Source organism: Agelaius phoeniceus, chromosome 4 (genome assembly GCF_051311805.1).
Source record: "Agelaius phoeniceus isolate bAgePho1 chromosome 4, bAgePho1.hap1, whole genome shotgun sequence".
In the NCBI taxonomy this organism is placed as follows: Eukaryota; Metazoa; Chordata; class Aves; order Passeriformes; family Icteridae; genus Agelaius; species Agelaius phoeniceus.
The window spans coordinates 25,839,512-25,861,116 of NC_135268.1; the positions used below are offsets into that span (position 1 = coordinate 25,839,512).

The 21,605-nt window shown below is 40.8% G+C and overlaps 2 protein-coding genes across 7 annotated transcripts in view; one reads left to right on the plus strand and one right to left on the minus strand.

Moving 5' to 3' along the window:
* The window catches only part of SH2D4A (SH2 domain containing 4A), a 29,323-nt gene extending 15,939 nt beyond the window's left edge, over window positions 1-13,384 (plus strand). For both annotated transcript variants that reach the window (XM_077177153.1, XM_077177154.1), the window contains 2 exons: window positions 1,210-4,303; window positions 6,416-13,384. In XM_077177153.1, coding sequence (XP_077033268.1) covers window positions 1,210-1,302 — 93 coding nt within the window. In that variant the 3' untranslated portion in view covers window positions 1,303-4,303; window positions 6,416-13,384. The remainder of the gene's footprint in view (window positions 1-1,209; window positions 4,304-6,415) is intronic.
* The window catches only part of CSGALNACT1 (chondroitin sulfate N-acetylgalactosaminyltransferase 1), a 41,845-nt gene continuing 25,439 nt past the window's right edge, over window positions 5,200-21,605 (minus strand). For all 5 annotated transcript variants that reach the window (XM_077177150.1, XM_077177151.1, XM_077177148.1 and 2 more), the window contains 7 exons: window positions 19,637-20,559; window positions 13,239-13,455; window positions 11,561-11,662; window positions 10,590-10,768; window positions 10,146-10,240; window positions 7,016-7,097; window positions 5,200-6,663 (listed from right to left, as the gene is read on the minus strand). In XM_077177150.1, coding sequence (XP_077033265.1) covers window positions 6,380-6,663; window positions 7,016-7,097; window positions 10,146-10,240; window positions 10,590-10,768; window positions 11,561-11,662; window positions 13,239-13,455; window positions 19,637-20,270 — 1,593 coding nt within the window. In that variant the 5' untranslated portion in view covers window positions 20,271-20,559 and the 3' untranslated portion in view covers window positions 5,200-6,379. The remainder of the gene's footprint in view (window positions 6,664-7,015; window positions 7,098-10,145; window positions 10,241-10,589; window positions 10,769-11,560; window positions 11,663-13,238; window positions 13,456-19,636; window positions 20,560-21,605) is intronic.

Consider the following 21,605-nt stretch of genomic DNA (forward strand, 5'->3'; position numbering starts at 1 on the left):
TTAGAAGAAATGTTGATGAGAGGTGACAGCCTACTCATACAAACTCCTTTCTTTTGTATTCTCTCCTTCGTTAAGGGTCAGTGGCAAGTTGGGTAAACACAAATTCCTGCTTACCTTCAGCCTGAAAGAGAGCAACATGTATATCAAAGCAGACAAGGGGTGGTACTGAGCAAAGGTAAAAAATAGAAGGGAAGGAGGAAGGTTGGCAGGCTCTTGCAACAATAACAGTGGTGTTTACCAGCACTGACTGCAGTTGCGTGGGTTTCTAGGAGAGCCAGGTGGATTGTTCATTCGTTTTGCTGTAAGATCTGCCCAGGGACACGTCAATAATTTTTCTCATGGGTTCATTTAAAATCCCTGTTTCTTTTAAAAAAGTGCCTAGCTTAATACAGACATGGTAAACAAAACTGGACATGAGAACAATAGCTATACTCATTTTCTCTACGGAACTTTACCTGGACTGCGTGAGCTTGCTTTTTGCATGATTTTCACAGTTCAGGCTGAAAGTATTAAAAGCAGGAGTTATACAGCTATTTGTACCAGAGCTAAAGGATTTAAAGCTTTGCTGTGCATAGCTACATGGAATATAGAGCCAAGCCCACAGTCTGCAAAGAATCCTGCAGCTCCCCTGCACTACAGGACATGTGGGCACATGAACCCACTCTGCCAAAGTGCCCCACTGGGTTCTGCTTATCACCCACCAGGTGAGCATGAAAGAAGGCAAGTTCTCACCATGCATCTGTTGCTAGGATGGAGAATGAGATTGGAAGCACTGTACTTAGAACAGGACTTGCCTAAGCAGAGGGTGTGTGCTCTCTCCAGAATCCACCCTTGTCCCTCCCACAAACAGTCAGAAGCACAGTTCACAATCCCTGGTCTGGCTCTACCTGCATGCTGTACATTCCTGGCTCCAGCACTTTCTAGGCAGGGCACCTCTCCATGTCAGAGAAGCTCATCCATTCTCAGGGATGAGCACAGCTCTTTCCTAGAACTGCCAGAGCTGTGTCACTGAGTTATGGCACAGAGCACATTGTGTTATGAGGGCAGAGGGCCCTTCCCTGAGTTCTCCAGGAAACTGAGCTGTATCACACAGTGGTGGGAACACATCCACAACGTAACAGAGGCAGGAAGACTGCTGTTTGCCTTGTGAAGTTGTGACAGGCAGGGTCTGTTTGGAAACTGGTGTTTGATCATATGCTATATTAACAGGACGAACCCATCACTTCCTTGGGGAAGGAGCTGTTGCTTTATCCGTGTGGCCAAGAGGACCAAGAGCCAGATTACATCTCTCTCTTTGAGTAAACCTCCCCATCTCGTTGGGCAGCCCCGGACTTGTATTCACAAAGAACTTGGAACTGGACTTGGAACTAGAGCTGCTGATACTTACCTGAAACCATCAGTGCCTCTATTTTGTATCCTTCACAACAAAGCAGTAGGAGGATAAGTACTGTGAGCTACAGGATGCAATAGCCCAGCAAGCTGCAAACCTGGATACATCCCACAAGATGGAGAGAATGAGTTGATGAAGTAATCAGTTGATCAGGGAGATCCTGCCATGGATTTTCATTGGGTTTTTGAAGGTTTCCTTGGGGGACTTCTATATTCAAGCTGCCTTTTGTTCTTGAATGCAAGGTTCTCTGGGAAATAGATTAGTACCTACAGTTGAATGAGATTATAACCTTCCCAAAGGCACAAAACAACTTGGAGAGGTGAATCGATCTTGATATGTAATTTGCAAAATGTGAAGCTTAATTCTATAAAATGCTGTGTCCTTGGAAGGAAGGATGTTCAGCCAAACATCCAAGCAAACCCTGAGTGCCTTTCAGTGAAAGGTGCTCTCTGTGACAAGAGATTGGCACACGTGAAGACTGCATTTTTTTAAACTCCTCTAGCCTCTGAATATAGATCCTCACTCTTTTAACCTGTATTGAACTCCCACACAGGCCTTTCTGCATTGAGAGGGATTATCCTTTTTGAAAAGGAAAGGAGATGGGACAGAGTAATTTTTATGAATGACAACCACATGTACAGAGCCTAAAAATGTAAGAAGGAACACCTATATCAGTATTAAAACAGTTTACAGAAGAGTTTTTGCCAGTAAAGAATGCTGTTTTCCAAAATGGAGCTATTTATTGCAAGTTGTGTCCCAATTACTGAGATGCATCTAGTGTAAACTTCATTATAGAACTTGTTCTTTCAACATCATGTTCTTTTTCCTTATCTGTTATAATGCTCTTTAAATACATCATTCAGAAGATTGGGGGAGAGCTTGGAAAGAATCACATAAGAAATTAATCTTCATCCAGGTTCCCCAATGTTGTTGCACATGACAAACTCTGCAGCTGAGGGGTCTGAATCTGCAAACATCATTTTTAGAGGCACAATCCTCAAATAGTGAATAAGAGTTGGTCTTGTTTCAGTTATTTACCTCTTTTTACCTGGTCTCTTTTTTCTGTTAGATCAGGGCTACTCAACTTGAAGAAGCAGTCAGAACTTCCAGTCTTACATTAATCTGGGTTTTGCAGAATACAGATTTAAAAAAATTGTGATCATCTGGTCTTAAAATTTACAGCTATGCTTACAGGTGCTTTCCATTCCAGGAAAGAGAAGATTACACTCCAGTTACAGCAAGTTTCACTTGCTGGAAATAAAGCCTTAATGTAAACAGATTCTGAATGTAAAGACACTCTGCCACTGCAAATGACTTCATGAGCTTCTTGAGCAATATATCACATGTATCAAAGAGATAATTTCAATATGATCTGTATCAATCATGAAAACATCCCTCCTTCCCTCTTTATGAATTGTTTCTTTTAAAAATTTTGTCAAAATGAAAGGTCCTTCAGAAAAACATCTGTTTTCATGTGAAGAATATGCCACAGCTGATATCTTGCTGAGACAAATTGTGAAGTGTTTTGCAGACTATTGGGCTGGTAAAGATGGAAGAAAAGTATGCTCTAAAAAGGTATTTTGAAACTCAGGGTGTTAACTTGCAAAATAAGATGCAGGGCAATCTGTCATGGACATAGCGGGCCATAATTAATTTTAGCTCTAAGATCTTTAGTAAAACTCCTCAGGTTTTGACCTGCTGACAAGTGGACCAGTAGATTTACTACCTTTATATTAAACTACTTATTTGCAAATATTGTCTCAGTACAGCCTAGGGAAAACTACTGTCCATGTTCACATCATCCCACATCTTTGAGTCATGCCTCAGTTTTTCAAAGACACACTTTTCTGCTGTGAGGCAAGAAATATGAATATTTAGATGACTACACTGACTGCAAAGGCAACTACCTTGCTAGAACAGATCCCCTTAAGACTGGCTCTTCTATTGCTCCAAAATCCAGTTACCCTGAAAGTCTGTGCAGCAAGGATGTCTTGCAGCAGTTGAGAATCAAGGGTGATGACATACCTTTGGGAGTTTTCTCTGTAAAATCTTTCCTTCTTCAAGGGATGATGTGTAAGGATTACAAGAGGAGTTAATTTGCAAGTTGCTTGCTGGAGAGATCATGAATCCTGGAGGAGCATGGGAATTTGTTTTTGCTCAATGCCTTTAGCCAGAGTATGCTGCAGTCATCACAAAGTAAAGCAAGGAGTCCCTGGATGGCCTCCCCACCTGCAGAGGGCCATCTCTAGTTCCTCCTCAACCAGGATAAAATCAGTTGTCATTCTGAGAAAGATCACAAGCTGGTTTGGGGACAAGGAAGGTAGACACCTTCATAACAAAATCTATTGTTCTGTTGACTGTTCTCTTTGGATTTCACCTTTTTCTAACTGGGCTAGAAGACCTGTTAGAGCTCCACTTGGCTGACAGAAACATGAGTAACAGCAGCTTCCCTTTCTCATGCTGTTCCTCACCTCTCTTGTCAGTGCAGTCTCCACCTGTAAGAGAGCCCTGACAGATCTCTGCTGTGATTAGATAGCCCTGCACATCATCAGTGACTGTGGGCTGGATCTCTCCATCACTGATACCATCTCAGCTCTTGCCAAACTGGCTTCTGCAGCCAAGGAAAGAAACTATATAGACAGTATTATTCCTGGCAAGAGGAACAGCGTCTCTGTGGAAAAGGACAGACATAAGAATCACAAAGATGCTATTTAAAAACATAAGTTGTGAAACTCTGACAGGATCTGGATGATGTGCTTGCAAAGTAATGAAGTGCTGAATTTACAACTGCCCAGTGCTTAGAACTGGAGACTAATAGAGGCTTGAAGGGATCTCTGGAGATATCTGGTCTAGTTCTGCTCTACAAGTGTGGCTCAGGGAAGACTGAATAAAACAATCGTGGAAAAAGTTAAGGTGAGGCTTGGCACAGGTCATGATTGCAAAACTTTCATAGTGTACAACACCCAGTTTCAAATTCAGGTTTAAGTGGGATTGTAGGAACAACTTTTGCCTTGGACCAGCTGCATAACCACACTTTGATACGCACTCAACAAGCCATACCTGTCTCCTCCTATTGCATAACGTTTGTAAAGTTACTTCATCAATACAAAGCCCTTTATAAATAATTTATCACGTGTTCTGGGAACAAACCAGTTCTTTGGAGGATCTACTTGAGTGATTACTGAAGTTTCTATGGTAAGTGATGTATTTTGGGGTTGAGGTTTTGAAGTATACAAAGTTTCTATTCTTTTTGTACTTTTGCAGTGTTTTGGACACTTGGTGATTTGCAAGGCAAGTGCAATGCAGATCCTTTGCACCAGTAAAAGTCAAACACATATAAACCCATCCAAGGGAAAGGTACTTATAGCAGCATGGTGTCTGTCTGCAGAACCTACATGCAGTGCTTTCAAAAGAGGTTCATAGCGCTCTTCCTACTGCACAGCTGCACAACAAAGAGTGGCTCATTCATTGTTCAGTGCTACCTTTCTTTCCCCCAGCTTTTACAAGCCAAAAACCAAATTAGAATCTGGTTCAGACTGCCTTGAATTAATCTGAATCCAAAAAACAAAGAGGCTGCTCAGAGAAACAGCATTTAGGTAAGCAAATGGGATTTACAAGCCCGTGCAGTTTTTGTTGGCTAGTATATATTAAAATGGTAAATAGCAGTCAGCATTAAAAGAAAATGCTTCATGTGAGCAGTAACTCAAACTTTCAACAGTTTTAGGCAATTGCAACAAAAACTATCAAGAAGATGACTAATTTTTACAATTAGTACCTATAATTATAAGAGAATTTGCAGGGTCCAGTAGTCCATCACAAAAATTTATTTCGTTAATTACAGAAAGCTTTTTATACCCTGGGCAAGACTCTATTTGGTTTAGAAGAAATACTTTGGCATAAAGTCAGAAAATGTTCATCACTGTTGGTATCTGGCATCTGGAGTTTAAAGCCTCCTGCTAAATCAGTACTGCAAGTTGATATGTATTTCGTTTTCTTCAGCATGATAAAGCTTCTGCCTTCCAATGCCCAGGTTGTGTAGAAAAATCACTTATCTATTCTAGTTCCCATCCACAGGAACACAGATCTGCAGAGCATTTTCCAAGCATTGGAAGGTTGTACTATTTCCTACTAAGGCTAGAAGTAGAAAACCTGAAGTATGGCAAAATAATTCTCAAGCCAAATGAATTTCATTTAAAAATAAATCTTGAAATACATACAGCATTCTAAAGCAGAAATACACTATGTGATTCACATGATACAGATGTGGCTCATTGCTTATGGCTCACTGTCCACAGAGGAGAACAAACAGTACCCTCCAGTTGATGGTTTTTCAACCATCACACTTGACCAGTAAGATTTTCTCTTTCTTAAGTTTAGAAAGCACTTTCTGAGAAAGCTCTTTCTCTGGATTAACTGGGAATGGCCTGTTAATGCACTGCTGCTGTGCCCCCATCCCAGCCCCTTAAAGAAAAAGTATTTTTGGTCACTCCAGCTTTACCATGGTTAACAATCAGATGTCCTCAGAGCAGGTGTCCCCGGACTTAAAAAATAGCCCTTTTTAGATATGTCAAGTTAGATGTAGGAAATAACTCGTAATTATTGGCCCAGCAAAAGATCAATCCTTTAAATAACTGTACACATCTTACAAACATTTCAAAAGAAAAGCACATCCATTTGTTAGTGTGAATACCACACTGGTCACATAATAACATATAATGTTCATTGTCTCTATGATGTGACCTTGAATTTCATCAAGTGTTCAAGTCTTCCCCAGAAGCAAGTGCTGAACAGTCAGGATAGTGGAGTACTTAAAAACCTCATTAGAATAAAAACAAAAGTTTGGAGGACAGATGCTTTCCCTCTTCTTTTGCTGCCATCCTGCTGGAATCTCCATCCTCTTTCCGTCTCATCCCAACTTTTCTGGTTAAAACCTCTTTTCCAAAACACCCTGGAGTCCAGTTCAGAGGCTTTCAACCTCCCTTTCTGTATTCATGTCTTCTTACTGCTCAATTTCTGTTTTTGCAGGTGTGTCTCAATCTCTTGCTTGAAAACAAGCATCCCAAGCTGGCCATGGGAAGCCTCATTCATGGCCTTGGACTGCATGCACATTTTGTACTGCTCTGGAGTCAGCTCATCCAGACACTGCTTTTCATGCCACAGATGGAAGAGACCCCTGACAGGCGTTCGGATCACCATCAGGTTGCTGTGAAGGTACTTGCGGTACAGATGCACATCTTCACCACCCCAGCCTTTAATGTCCAGGTCAAAGCCACCTGACACAGACAAAATTCAAAATAAAACTAGAAATCTGTTAGCAAACTCAATGCTATTAATTGCACTGCAGCTGTTTTCTGATTCCAGTCAGCCCTTTAAAACACACACACTTTCTGTGAACATTTAACTGCCCATCTTCAAATATTTCACCATCAGAGAGAAGTTCTTTATTTGTAATTTTATTTGTAAACAGTGTTTAGATTCTGGTAATTCTATTACACCTAGGAAAAGCCTGAACATCTAACCACAGCACTGCTGCAAATTAGTGAGATTGGCAAAGGAAAGGGAGGCTAATCATAATTTTCTATGTTTTAGCAAACAGGCAGGTGTATTGGAATGTATTTTTCTTACCTATGTTGATAAAATCAGATCTGTACTGGCAAGTCATCCCAAAACCAAAGTCTCTCCAAAATCCAGTTTCTTTTTTAATAATCTGCACAGAGGAAAGGAATATTTATATAGAAGCAGAAATGCTTTCAGAGTGAGCATTCTGACCTGAATGTGGACAGAAATAGGAGCAACTGCCCTTTTATTCTTCCCCATGTGAATCCACAGCTGGTCCTGAACCCGTTTTTGTAGATATTCATTGGATATATCTATATATCTGCCCCCCCAAAACAGCTGTATTCTTAGCTATCATGGATAACCCCCCTAATCCAGAACAATCAGGTTTTGCTCTACTCCTGCTGTTGTAGACCAAGTAGAACAATATCACAGCTCTGGAGATAATTTCTTTGCAGGCAAAGCATCCTCCAAAACTGTTAGTTTCTGTGGGATTCACACCTGATGTAAGAAACATATTGGTAAACCAGGGAAACCAGACTTTGCTGTCAGAACAGATGGTGGCATCTGCATTGTGGACCACAAGAGCTCTAGAAGAAAACAGTGGTTCTAATCTGATCACACAATCTACAGCTTTTTGATTACATTGATTTTGAGTAACAAGAATAATTTTCCATTACAGAAAATGCTATATCCACCTAAAATTGAACTCAAGAAATGCTTAGTGATAGATATATATCCCATGAAAGCCTTTGTAGAGATGAATGGTCTGCCTTCCTGAGATGGACAATCAAAATATTATGTATTACAGGTAGAAAATCAGAGCACTGAGAAACTATGGCTATAATTTTGAAAGGCAGATATCCAAGTACAGATCTCTAAGGTCATAATTCATGCATGTGAGTGACCTAACCCAATCTGGTGAGACATCCAAGAGCTTCAAGGGACTGGGATAGGCATTTAAATCCTCTGAGCAAGTCAGCAGTACTTCACACTCTTGAATGCCTGGTTAGAAACCTATCCATTAGCAGCTTCTTTAGAAAATCTTTACTTAGTTGTGACAGAATTTCAGAAGATGAGGAAAAAGAACTTCCATTTCTGGTTTTACAAATCCTAGTATTTCCTTTATGAAGAAATGCTCTTCCAAAATTTTCTCTCCTGATTTATTGTTCATGCCTCCCCTTTTTGTTTATAACTCTTGTCACTTCAAATGCTTTTTTAAAAAAATTATTTTACTGCTTACATTGCTATACATTTCATTTCTCATTTCTCCTTTCTTTGAAAAAGCCAAGTCACTGCAGAAGCCAATTAAAAGGAAATAAGATTGAATCTGTCAGGCCTGCACTGTAACAAGAAGTCTCCATCACGATGCCCTTACAGCAAGCTGCTCGTGTGCATTAGCATTATTATTTCCCATTAGGGCAAGTGGCTGCTGCACAAATCAAATTCTATCCAAGATTTCTGAAGGATTTTTCTCCTCAGAAGCCCAAGTTCCAGGACGGAGAGCCAACACAGTCTTATTTTATTGGCATAGATCTGGCCTTATGCCTGGCAACTAATGTGGTCTAAAAGTACAAAAATATACATAAAAATGTGATTGGCTGTACTTCTTTAAATCAAGAAGCTTTTCTGACATAAGCATCACATTTTATGATTCAATATTAGCTATAAATATTTTCACAATCCTGACAATATACTTTGTGGAATTTATGCTAGCTTGAAAGCTAAACTCTATTTCATTCCCTAAGCACAATTTTTACAAGCTTGAGGATCCCTGACAGGCTCTGAGCAGAGAAAGAAAAGCTTATGTGAATCCCATGGTATGATCAGAACAAGTTTCTTCTGAAATAAAAACAGTACAAGGAATTTTCCAGACACTTCGGTAAAAGGCTTTCTGGCTATATGTCTCATAACACAGAGTAGTTTAAAAAATTACTTTAAAATATTTTGGATTGACTTTCAAACTCTCATTCTTCATTTTTATGGAGGAACTGCACAAGGTGGAGGCAGTGATGACAGAAGACTGGACTCAGACACCAGGTGATCTTTTTCAACTGTGACTGTCTCTGGGCTCACACCACCCTTAATTCATACTTATCCAGAACAACAGTAGAAGCTGGGATGCTCTGAGGACAGTGTCCAGCCTGGGACAGGATGAGCCTTAGTAAGTGCAGTGCCTGGCAGTAAGAGAGGCAGATGTGGCAGGTTAGGACCTGGCCCAGAGGAACTGAATGAAGCTGCATAGTTGGCTTATGTTTCAATTTGAAAATTCAGCCACTTAGCAGCACTAGTGGGGAGAGGACTTTGATCCACTGACTCTGGAGAGAATCAAGACTCCCTTCTATCAGGCCTTTAGGCTCAACAACAGTGCAACACCAGAGCACAAGAGAATGGAGAACAGTGTCTGCAGCAGTGCCAAGCAATGGCTTGGTCACTAACATTTGTGTGAACCTCTCATCTGTGTGCTCTTTCTTCCTCACAACAGCTCCTCCTCATTCAGGAGACTCATACATTTCTTAATCATATGCCTTATGGCAATGTTTTTAAAAATACTGCTTTTTTCTCACATCAAAATTATGCAGGTGAGATGAAAATCAGTGGAGTTGTGCTGTGTTGTATCAGTACCAGAATAAAGTGACAGTTCCAAGCATGTGATTTGAGTCAGACACTTCAGAAACACACTGTCTGCTCACAGGGAGTTCAGTCATGAACTGTGGGAAGGGAAAGGCCACTGTAAGGTGTTCAAGTAAGTAGGGAATAACTCTGACAGCTCCTGGAGCTCTCCTTTTACTGACTGATCTGAGGACAGCTTTGCTTTTTACAAATGTCATGTCTTCAAATGCAAATAGTATTCAGTGACAGGAAGAAATCAGAGCAAGTCAATGACTGTCACCCCAAAATAGCACACCATGGAGGAATTATTCACTAGTTAGGAAATTCCTTCTAACAGAGAAGCAGACATTTAAAAAATTCTTAGTTTCCATGTAAAAACTTCAAAAAGGTTTAAAATAAATGGCACCAAGGTACTTCCCAGTGAAAAACACTGCAGAACTCACAGTAAGTTGAGTGTTGTAGTTAATTTTGTCTCTGTGGTGGTCACTGTGCACAAGGAATAGGGAAATGCTATCCAAGAGCACATGTACCTTTAAAAAATGCTTTGTTCAAATAGAAGCAGGCATTCAGAGATGCATGTACTTACCAGCTGTTGTTCTAAAGATGGTATGGAATCATGATGACCATAAATTATACTGGGGTTATACTGGCTGAAGAGAACAGGATAAAATACCTTCTTCCCTGGAAATGACAATGGGTTGTTTTTTTTAAAAAAGCTGTATAAAACACACTTGTCTCTTACATGGTACAGTCCAGACCTGACCATATCCAGACAAAGTCACACAAGTTTTGCACTAAGTCTATGTTCTTTCCACAAGAATGTAAATGTGAGGATATAATTAATAAAAAGATCCTGTTCCAGAAAGAAAGGTGCTGAAGGCAAGAGATTCTATCACAATTGGAGCAAGAACTGTTACAACTGATTTACAGTAGCTTCATTACCAATTCAAAGACAAGAATACTCTGGTGAAGGATTTTACAAAATAGGTGGAACCTGTTGAAAGACAATGCACTTCATGAGGAGCAGTACCTGGCTGTGTGTTCAGTCTACAGGAGTTCAAGAATTCAGCTGTGAAGTATATGTCCACATCACAAAAAAAGAGAACAACATTGTTTCCTTTCCAAAATCGAGCACCAACATCTAACCCTTTGCCCCTGGAAAACTCTTCATTCAGCTGGATGAAGGTGAAGTTCTTGAAGTTGGCTGACCTAGAAAGGAAAATATTCAGCGACTTACCCTGTCCATCCAGCTCTTAATACAAGCTGGGGATGGGAACCCCCTATGAAAGAATTAACAGATTAATAGAAACCTGTAGTATCACAGTTCTGAGAGCAACTGGAGGGAAGAGATGTCCTGTTTGACTCTTGAGGAGATTTCGTATCTACGTTCAGAGCTTGACCTGTGCCAAGCACACGCTAGCATTCCTGCCACAGACTTTCTTTGGACAGATCTCACAAAAATCCCAACAAAGTTTAGATTCACAAAAATATCTTCAGTATGCAAATTTCAATGACCTGTGGTTACATTACTGTATCTATACAAGGGTTTTCTTCCTACACAAAGAAGTCAAGCAAAAGGCTGCGGTGCCACATGATCTTGACAAATACAGCTATGTAACCAAACTCAACAGAGCAGAACTGGCCAAAAGTATACAGTTCCTTTGTGCTCTACTGAAATTGTCTTCCACCTGCCTTCAGAAGTCAGTTTTCCATCCTAACAGTCAAAGCCACTTTCAAAGAACTAAAGATTTACCAGTGTGTGGGGGGAGGGAAAAAAAAAAGCAGTTGCACTGAGGTAAATTGAGTTAAAATCTGCTCTGCAGTTCTAAAGACCACTCTGTGGGACTCTGGGTAACACTATTTTTATTTGATACAAAAAGAAAGCTATTTTCTGCAATGCGCTTTAGAACCTTTTGGCACAACTATGAGTTTTGAGTTATCAAGTCTCCACTTCACGTAGGATTGCTGCATATAAACAGTACCAGATGTTCAGGTACTTACTTAGAGGTATTTTCAAGTATTGATTTGACTTCATTCATTTGTTCCTTTCCAAAGTAAACTACAGTGAGGTGAATTCTTCCATCCTGCTGAATGCCCATTTCCCTGGAGAAAAGAGACAGATTTGTGACTTGTTCCAGAAGTTACCTTCCTTCAATAACCTACAGCAGCTGGAGAAGGCAGAGTAGGGTGAACCTCAGAGGCATTCCTGGGGACGTGATTCACTGACAGGCATTCTTGTCCTGAGAAAGCTGCTCACTTTCTCCCTTAGAAGAGACAGAATTCTTTCAGGCAGATTAGGTACCAGCTCTCTAAGCAGCATTTGTTATATTAATAGGACACTGTTAAAAGAGGCCATCCAGCCCCAGGAAGAATGATCAGGCAGGCAATAACTTCAGCACTCAGGAGAACATGAGAAAGGGGATTTTTATAATATCCTACCTCATAACCTTGAGTTTTTGCAACAGATATTCCAGAGTTCAGATCTTTGGCATTAACTAAAACCTAAGTATTAGCAGAGATCAAATGTGTAGCTCAAGGGTAAGACCAATCTGAGCAAATGCTAGAACCGTGCCTCACTAAGTTTGGTTTGTAAGAGTTCATCTATAATCAGCAGAGAGATCAGCATGACCAGAGGGCAATTTCTCCCAGTCTAAAACAAGATTATCAGAATACTAATCAGAAGGCTAATTTAGACAAGGAGCCTATTTTTAGATGGCTGTAATTGGACAAAACATCCCATTGTAAGAGTAAGTATCTTTTGATAACACAGTCTTTTGTGGGCAGCTATTTAAAGTTACATTCCAGTTCAGTTCTTCCTCTGAACATCATATCTGTGCTGAAAAAATAATAGTTTAAGAGGAACTATGCTGAAAGCTTAAATACATTTTTTTCTTGCCTTTTGTTGCCTTAATATTTTATCTAATGGAGCCTAGAAAAGTGTCTAGGAGCACTGATTCCCCTTTTCCTGAGAAATGCTCCTTTGCAACTAGTGCATGGCATTCTCATGTTGCCACAATTGTATGTGCCCAACAAATAGATTGAGACTCTTGAGTCAGGTTCTTGCAAATCAGAAACCCTGATGACTGGAATATAATTGCTTTTATCGCTAATCACAATGCATTAAGCAACCAAATGCCTTTCAGTCTGTAATCTCAAAAATCACTGTGTAGAACAATGAGCTGTTATGTAAAAAGTAGCAGTGAGTGAGGTTTTGATAACTATTGTAAATCAAAGGCAACTCCGACTAAGGGGAGAGAGAATGATGCATCTGACTCCATCATCAGAAGGCTAATTAATTACTTTATTATACTATACTATATGTATTTCATCTTAACTGAATCTGCCATGCACTCACTCTTGCTCACAACTGCACAGAACTGCACTCATCTCTGATTCTCTCGTGACTGTCCCGTGACAGTCTGACACACACACACCTTCTTGGCCCTGATGGGCCAAGGGAACAAAACATCCTCACTTTGGGCAAACAATCTCCATATTGCATTCTACTTTGGCACAACACAGGCACAGTAAGTGAGATAAGAATTGTGTTTTCCTTCTTCTCTGCTTGTCTCACAGCTTCTCTCTGTTCAGAGGGCACGTGAATACCACAGATAACTCTTTTAATTGCATCTTACTTTCCTAGTAAGAAAAAGTAAAGGCAGCATTGAAGGAAACTCACCTGAAATTCTGCATGAATTGCCGAAATTTGCTGGCTCTCTTGGCCAACGGCACAATGACATTAATAAGTGTGTCAGCCATATTGACATTTTCATTTTTCACTTTCATTACAGGACCAAATGGCCGGAATAAAACAATCTTCTTGAACTGATGTTTTGCATCTCCTTTGAAAGTCAGCTCATACAAGGTGCCTTTATTTTTTTCTGTACGGTAGATCCCTGCATGAAAACAAAAATGAAGAGATTTTTGTATTAAAGTTGGGCTCCTAGGGGGAAAAAGGGGGAAAGTCTTAAGTTGCTACATCTAAGCTGAAAATGCAGCAGAGGCAATGAGATATTTACTTTTATACCAATACACAGTCCACTATCATTTGGAGGAGGCCATCACTGTAGCAGGGACACAACCCTGGGTTGCAGGAGCTGTTTGGTATTCTTGCAGGCACATTCCAAGGCTTGGCTGAGTTACAAACCCCTGAAGATTGCCAACTGCTCACTCTCAGTATAACCCAGCAGATGTACTGTCCTTATTTTTCAGACTGCTCCAATTGCACACTGCAGACATGTATGGTAATGGGATGCAGAGGGACTGCAAAGGCAGTCTGCCTCTCTGCAACAGGAGGGATTAGGCCATCTCCCAGAAAGGCCATTTCCTGATGAGCACTGGGAGGAGCTCTGGAAAGTCCCCTGATAAAACTGTGTAAACAGGCCCCAACCATCAGCTTCACCCACTGTCAGTCAGGACAAAACTCTCCTGTTACTCAGCTCTCAAGAGACTGCTATTTTCTGTATAAATTCCCACTCCTGGTCAAGTAATGGTCTGCAAGGATAACACTACAGTTTGTCAGAGGCTAGACCAGGATACTTAATTCATACAATCATGTATTTATTTCCTGTATGTAAGAAACTTTTGACATACTTGATGGGTGAAATTGCTCTGGTTCATGCTGAGAGCCAACATGAACTATAAAAGCCTCGATCATGCCCCACTGAAATACTATAATATCCTAAATGAGATCAAATTGGCAAAAAGGCTATAGATTTTACCCACTCTAAATGATACTTCAGTCCCTACAGTGTATACTGAAATAAAGCTTTTTCACTGGAAATCCATTAGGTTTAAGAAAGAAAAATTAATGCTAATTCTAACTAGTCATTAAGCCACTGTAAACATCTTAACAACTTAATCAGTACAAGAGTATAATTGCAATGCCTTCCATCTCTTGCAGAAGTTAAAGAGACAAGCACAAATGTCTTGAAAAAAACTCCTCCTCTTAACTTGTTTTTCTTTCTTTTTTTTTTTTTTTTCCTCTCCATCTGGCTAGGAAGCATAGCTTCTTCTGGTTATGAAAAACAAGACCAAAATAAGGCTTGCTTTTTAAAAAATTTTGGTTACTCCCTGATGTGTAACATTGCTGAGCATCTGACCCATAGGCTGTCAGCTCTGTCTGTATTTCTTGTGAAAGTCTGGGTCAAAGTTTTCTTCAAAGAGCAAAGTGACATAATCTCTTCATCTTGTATTGCTGCTTTTACATTGGTATAATCAAAAAACTAATGAGGTGTGATTTTATCTGGAGAAAGTTCTGTGGGCTGTCTTATCTTCACTATCATTCTCCAAGTCTTTTATTCTTAATGAACACTTCAGCTGGTTAATAATATATGCAGATTTGCTGATCCAGTATTCACTTCATGTTTTATTTTTAATATAAGCTGATTCAACAAATGCTCCAATCCTCCTTCTAGCATAGTAAATGAATCTAGGGAGATAGCAGCTCCATAATTCTTTTGCTGCTAATCTTTCAGATTTGTGCCCTTGACTCCTCCTAGCTTTTTTCAGAAAGTCTGCCCAAGCTGCAGACCATGAACTACATCTGTTACTGAACTGGAGCTCATCTGAATAGTGGCCTAATAGTCCCTTGATTTCTTCCTCCTGGTGGCCAGAGAGTAGAAATCTGGGCCTTTGAACTCTGCTCACCCATTTATTCTTACAGAAAGCCTGCTGATGATCTGAGTGCATTGTTGGTTGCACTCATTTGCTCAGGCAGTTTTTGAACACAGGTTTTACCAAAGATGTTTGTGTTTGAAAGGTTAAGGCAACCTTCTGACATTCAGATAAACAAAATTCTAAATTAAATCTGATTTTCATTCCCTTTAGAGATAAATTGATAGGACTGTTTCAAACGTGTTTCACATTTTTGACATAGTGAACTGACATTTTTTCATAATAAATAAGTTCTAAATTTAATTAACAAATCTAATAGTATCTACCACACAATATTTCAGCTTTTGCTTTTACATTCTCTTCTACCTACCCCAGCCAAGAAACAGTGACCCCACAAATTCCACTTCCCTGGAGAGAGATGTACTATCCAATAAAGGAAACCTTGCCAAATAAGAAGTACCTTAAAGAAGAATGCAAGTTTGTGACCTGGCTGGGGTCCCTCACAGGGCTATACACACAGAGGCTGCTTCTAAATCTGTAGTTTTGTTCTTGTTTAGTACCTCTACTATGGCTGAAAACAAGTAGCTTAGGTGTAGGCATTTATACAAAATGGTAATCCAAGAATTTATAGTCATAACATTTTATACTGAAGAGAACTGTATGCAAGTTTAATGCCTCTAATTAAATATTGCTATTCTTCACAAATATTTAAACTATTTGTTTTTCATTTTTAAAAATGTTCTTTCCTTTTAAAGTATCTTCTTTTTAGAAGCAGAGAACAAAGTGATTTGCCCAAGGACAGGCAGTCAGCTTTGGAAATGAGTCTGAATGTCTTGAGTCACTCTGGTGACTCGCCCAGCAGAACATCCTGCCTTTAACAAATGCTTTCCATTTCCAAAGGCTCTACTTTATTTGTGCCACCAGGACTTTCTACGTGATCCAGGAAGATGTGTTAAACAGCCTCAATTCCGAGATATGAACTATGAGGGGAGGAAAAAGTAGTCTCAAAAAAGTGAACAAAAAACCCTTTTCCTTCAAAGATTGCTTCTGAAATGAAAGCCTTGGAAAGGCCAGATATTAAATAGGGATAAAAGAATGTTAATTGATCATCTATTGCTTCCATTACAGCAGATATGTTTCAGAATATGCACCATTCCTTTCAGAGACAGAGAGAAAAGTCAAAGCCTTTGGAAACCCAATGTAAAAAAGTAAACAGGAACTCTGTGTCAGCAGATAGAATGGCCCTAAGATGAAGGGAAAGAATAAGTGAGAGGCAAAAATGGCCTGGGCTGAAAAACTGATGAAAGAGCAGTAAGTCTCCAGTCTTCAGGGCAGCAATTCCCAGAGCTCTCTAAAGAAATGGAAAACACCTGATGTCTATTCAGCAGGGCAGGCAAACAACTGCCAACTATATGGATCGACATGAAATGTGTAACTAGCAAACAGCCATGCATTCTGAACAAAATGCTGTTGAGTGGATGACAATTCTAGCCTCAGTTCTACAGACTACAGGCTTCAAGTCTCCTAGTGTCTCTAAAACACTGCCTGGACTCATGTTCATTAATTCCCTTCTGTTAGATGATGTAGGAGCCACTATGAGGATTTATCAGAATTTGTTGTCCTCGTTTTAACTCAGTACTACAATGGTGTTCCCACTTCACATGCAGTAAAATACAGCATCTTATCCTTTGATGAAAAGCATCATTCCTTTCTCCCAGTAAGCAGCCATGGCAAAATTCCATCAGATAGACCACTACCAGTAGCTGCCCATTTGAGGAAGCAAAGCTATTCCTTTTTCCTTTGCCTCTGAGACCTTGATTAAAATTCCAGTCACTAGGCAGCCACATACTTTAAGTAGGAAAACTTTTGATCCAGCATATTTGAAGGTGTTATGGCAGGGCATTTCTTAAAAATCCAGGGACTTTCTGGAGCTGTTCACATTAGGAAAGAATATCATCAGGCAGTGATTCCATTCACTTATGGAACACACTACTGAGGCTTGTCAGTCTCTGAATTATCATCTCCATCTCTGAGAAAATGAGCAACTCCCAGATCTATTTAGTGCTGCTGCTATTTACATAAATTAATGACCAGACCTGTTATCCTGCTTTCTGAGCAAGTGGCTTTCTACTGGAAACAGAACAGTCCTTTGCCTGCTTATAATACACAGAAATTTCTTTTTTTTTCCCCATGCTGTTTCTTACTGACTCCCCTTGGCAGAAAGCTAGTGAACTTGGTTCATAAGTGGGAGGAATAAAGGGGAGAGGGGAGCAGTATAGCAGCTGAACAGTCCAAGTGCCTCTGTCAGGAGAGAAGCTAAGCAGAGAAGCAGCCAGATGGATACATCTCCAGCTCCAGGGAGAAGGTGTGGCTCCCTTGGTTTTGATTAAGGGGGGGAAAAATGGAAAATTCCACTACGTGTCAGCTATTGCTCTGGAAGGAGAACTGAGAATCCTATCCAAATTTCACGTAACAGCAAATCTGCTGAGAAGGAGTTTAACTCCAATTAAGGTACTAGGGTCATAGTCTAATTTCCACACACAAGTTACTCTGTCTAGAAACTGCAGAGAATGCAACACTAATTTTAAGATGCCACAGAGATAAAACATTTCTCCTTTAATGCAAGAAGTGTTTGAAGAAACATTTCCCCTCTGCAAAGACAAGAATAAATGCACAAAATTAAAAAAAGGAAGAGATACAGACCCCAACTGAGTTTATTGCCACACACCACCACTCTACCTAACAATGAACTAGTACTGAAAAAGTGATAGCAGGTGCCAGGATGCACAAGAAAAGAAAAATCCACACAGGAGGCGGAGAAAACAAGATTACTGTGCACAACTCTATCTTCTAGCTAGACTCAGGATCAGCAACACACTTGAGCAAAGCTGGTGTCAAAGGCATCTCTAAGTAGAGCAGAAACAAGGACGCAAATCCCACATACTGACAGCAGCAGTTCAGATTTTAAATCCTGTCTCTGACCCTGATTACCTGATTTTCATTTCAGCACATCTCTCCACCTGATCAACCTTTCGATGAGAGCAGTAGCCCCACATTTAACATGAGAGGCACACAGTTTTGTGTGCTGTTATTGCTTAAGCAGCTGGAAAACACTTAGAGGGTTAGTGCTATTACTTTCAGTGCAAATCTGGGCACTCCCAGAAATCTCCAGCTGCCCATGGCAGTTCCAGAAAATGAAAACAGCTGGCTTGGTGCTGGGTTAATGGACTCGACTCATGGTTACTGTGTTGCTGGACTTATACTAAGTTGCCGGAAGCTGACACAGAATCCAGCTTATTACTCATTGTGTAGGCAGTAGCACCTGCAGAGCACTGTTTCCAAAACAAGTTCAGAGTCCAAAATATACTTGAAATGCAGAACTGGAACAGATAATTCAGTCCTCCCTACACATACTGAAGTTACACAGAGCAATGGATTTGTCCTTTGATTGGCAGTTTTTGCCATTCTTGGGAGAATAAAGTTGGGGGGAAAAAAGAGTGACAAGAAGTCACAGAGATGTCCAAAGGAATTTGGCAGGGAAATTTTCTGCCAAGTCTCTTTGTTTCCAGCCCCAATACATGGATCACTGCATTGGCAATCAAATCAGTCTGCCCTGATGAGTGAGAATTAGAATTTGTTCCCTTGCACCTGCAGAAGTAAGGACCTGCCTCACAGGGGAGGACATAAGGAAGGTTCCTTGAGCTCAGACTGAGCTGTACAGAGGCCTCCAGTTTCTTGAGCTCTAAGTCATGTGAAAGACTTCCTCCCTCTGGAGAATTTCACCATGGTATAAGAAAGCCAGCAAGACCATTAGTGCATGAAGAACCTCCACAGAGCCAGCACTAGCATGCATCTCTTCCCCGCATCTTCCTGCACTTGTTTCCCGAGCACAGCACTGGTACCTTGTCAAAGTCTCTTAATTATGCATAAAGGCAGGCTCACAGCTTAATTGATATTAAGCAATGTGTTTCAGGAAACATCTCCTTTCTCCTGACCCTCTCACATGGAAAAGGTGGTGCCAAACCGTCATATCTGCTTGTTCAGCACCTATAAAAACTGTAGAAACATATTTTGAAAAGATAAACTAAACAACAAACAGAAAGGAGGAGAATGGCAGCATGGATTTGAACTGCAGTTGCCAATGTTAACTCTGGAAATAGATCTGGGATTGCAGCCTGGTCAGTCGCTCCTTGCTTTGTAAGTTTTGAGGCAAGCGCATGACTAGAGAGCTGTGAGAACACATTGGTGTCACTACAGGACACAACGTTGTCACCAGGTCCTGTTCCCCAGGAAAGATGCCATTTTGCAATAGTGCCCGAGACAGCATCACTAGGTCACAGCACTGACACTATCCCAGACATCTGTGCTCTGACACAGCTCCCATCTCCCTCAGCAACTCAGTCACGCAGAACTCCTCCCCAGCACTGTGTGCACCTTCTAACCTGCTCTCTGCATACGAACCTTCCACGAAGTCGGAGGCTGTGTATAGGCGGGGTTTTGCTTTGCTGACCCCATCTGGCTTGTTCAGGCTCCCCACTGCTAATTCAATCACCTCTATCAACTCATCTCGCTTGTCCTTCCTTACAGGCTTCTCCTCTGGGTGCCGTGTCAGCCCTGTCTCCAGCTGGTAAACCTTCTGGAGGGTGAAGCTCTCAAAGGGCACTGCTGCATACTCTGTGGACAGCTTAACACCGCTGTGCACCTCTGCTTTGTCTACTTGGGAACGCAGGAAGGCCAACAGGTTGGCCTGGGCCTTCTCTGGCTTACTGTGGTCAAGCTGAATGTCCAAGGGGTCTGGGTACTGGTTCTGCATGTTCTTAAGCTGCTCGGTCCTGCCCTGGAGCTCAGCCTTCAACTGGGCAATTTGTTTCTTCAAGCTGATGATGTAATTGTGGTGTTGCTCCTCTCGCTCTTGCAGAATGGCTTCATATCCCTCCTTCACAGTTGGACTGTGCACCCTGGGCAAGGCAAGCTGCTGGTTGTCACCCTTGGGTGTGCAAGCCAACATATAAACAATAGACACTGAGCAACAGGCCACCACCAGCAGGCCTACAAATCGGGGAAGAAATAGAATAAATCCTCGTCGGAGCATCATATCTCAAAAAAGCAGAGTCTAACCCCACACATGCAACAGTTCTTATGTCCATGCAGTGCCACAGAGGCCTCTGGTCTTGGAGTACTCTTACACAGATACATGTATGTGCAGGAACTGGTTTGTCAGCTCTCCTGAAATGTGTGCTCTGCCTCTATATGGAGCTCTCTCTGGTGTGTACCCAGCAGGACCAAAAGACAAGTTGTGAAGCAAACAGGACACGTCCTAATCCTCATGGCAACACCTATGTTGTTGCAATATGATCAGACGGTGGCTGATGGAGCCTGAGGACCTGAAAGATAAATGACAAAGACAGACAAGTTAGAATTTGGTCATTCAGTCCAGACCATTTAGCGTGTTCTAATTTAGCTTGTTTCTCAGCTGCTCTAGCAGATCTCAAAGCTGTGAAGTGCTTGGGCTAAGACCCTAAAGGTGCCAAGGTCCTTATGTGAAAAATCCCATATGTATCCCTTTCACTGTTAATAACATGGCTTGGCCCATTGCCATGGGAAACTAGTCCAGGCCTCAAAGACTCCCATGCTTCACAATAACTTGGAAGAGTCTAGTGGTCGGATGCTAAAATGCTCAGTTCATCCAGGCATTGATGGCCCTTCAGGTGTTCTCAAATCTTGGAGTGTTCACTCAAGTTTTGAAAGGAAGGCACTCAGTCCCACAGCTACCACATACATTTTAGCTTCCAGGCAGATTTTTTCAAAAACGCCAGATGACAAATATAGTCCATTTGAACATATGAAGCCTGACCTGGAGTAGAAATCTGATAACCAGAAAACTAAAAACTGTTATCAAGGCCAATTACCACAACTATCATTATCTTATATATCCTACCAGATGCTCCCATAAAAAACAGATAATGAGGAAGAGGACATATTCTAGGAACACTCAATTGGTCTGAATTGGTCTGAACACTCTAGTGTTCCCAAACTCAAACAGAAGCTTTGTTACAATTTTGAAACTATCATCATTGCACATTATTTTAACATTTCAAGACCCTCTTCTGTTTCTTACAACATTATGAAAATCTGTGCAAAAATGTACAGTACGACCATTTTTTCCAGTCTTCCTAGGACTATAGACCACAGAGAAGGTGGAACTGGGAACATTATAATTTTTAATAAAACTTCTTCAACTATATATAGAAAAGGGGAAAAAATTAGATTATTGAAGTTGAATATTGATCTAGCTATAAGCTACATTAAAACAATTGTGCTGAGAACATTACCAGAGAGATTTTCAAAATCCCTTGGGTTTGGCCCAAACGCATAGTGGTGCAAGGAACTTTATCATTTACCCAGCTGACTGTACACTTAGGTATCAAGA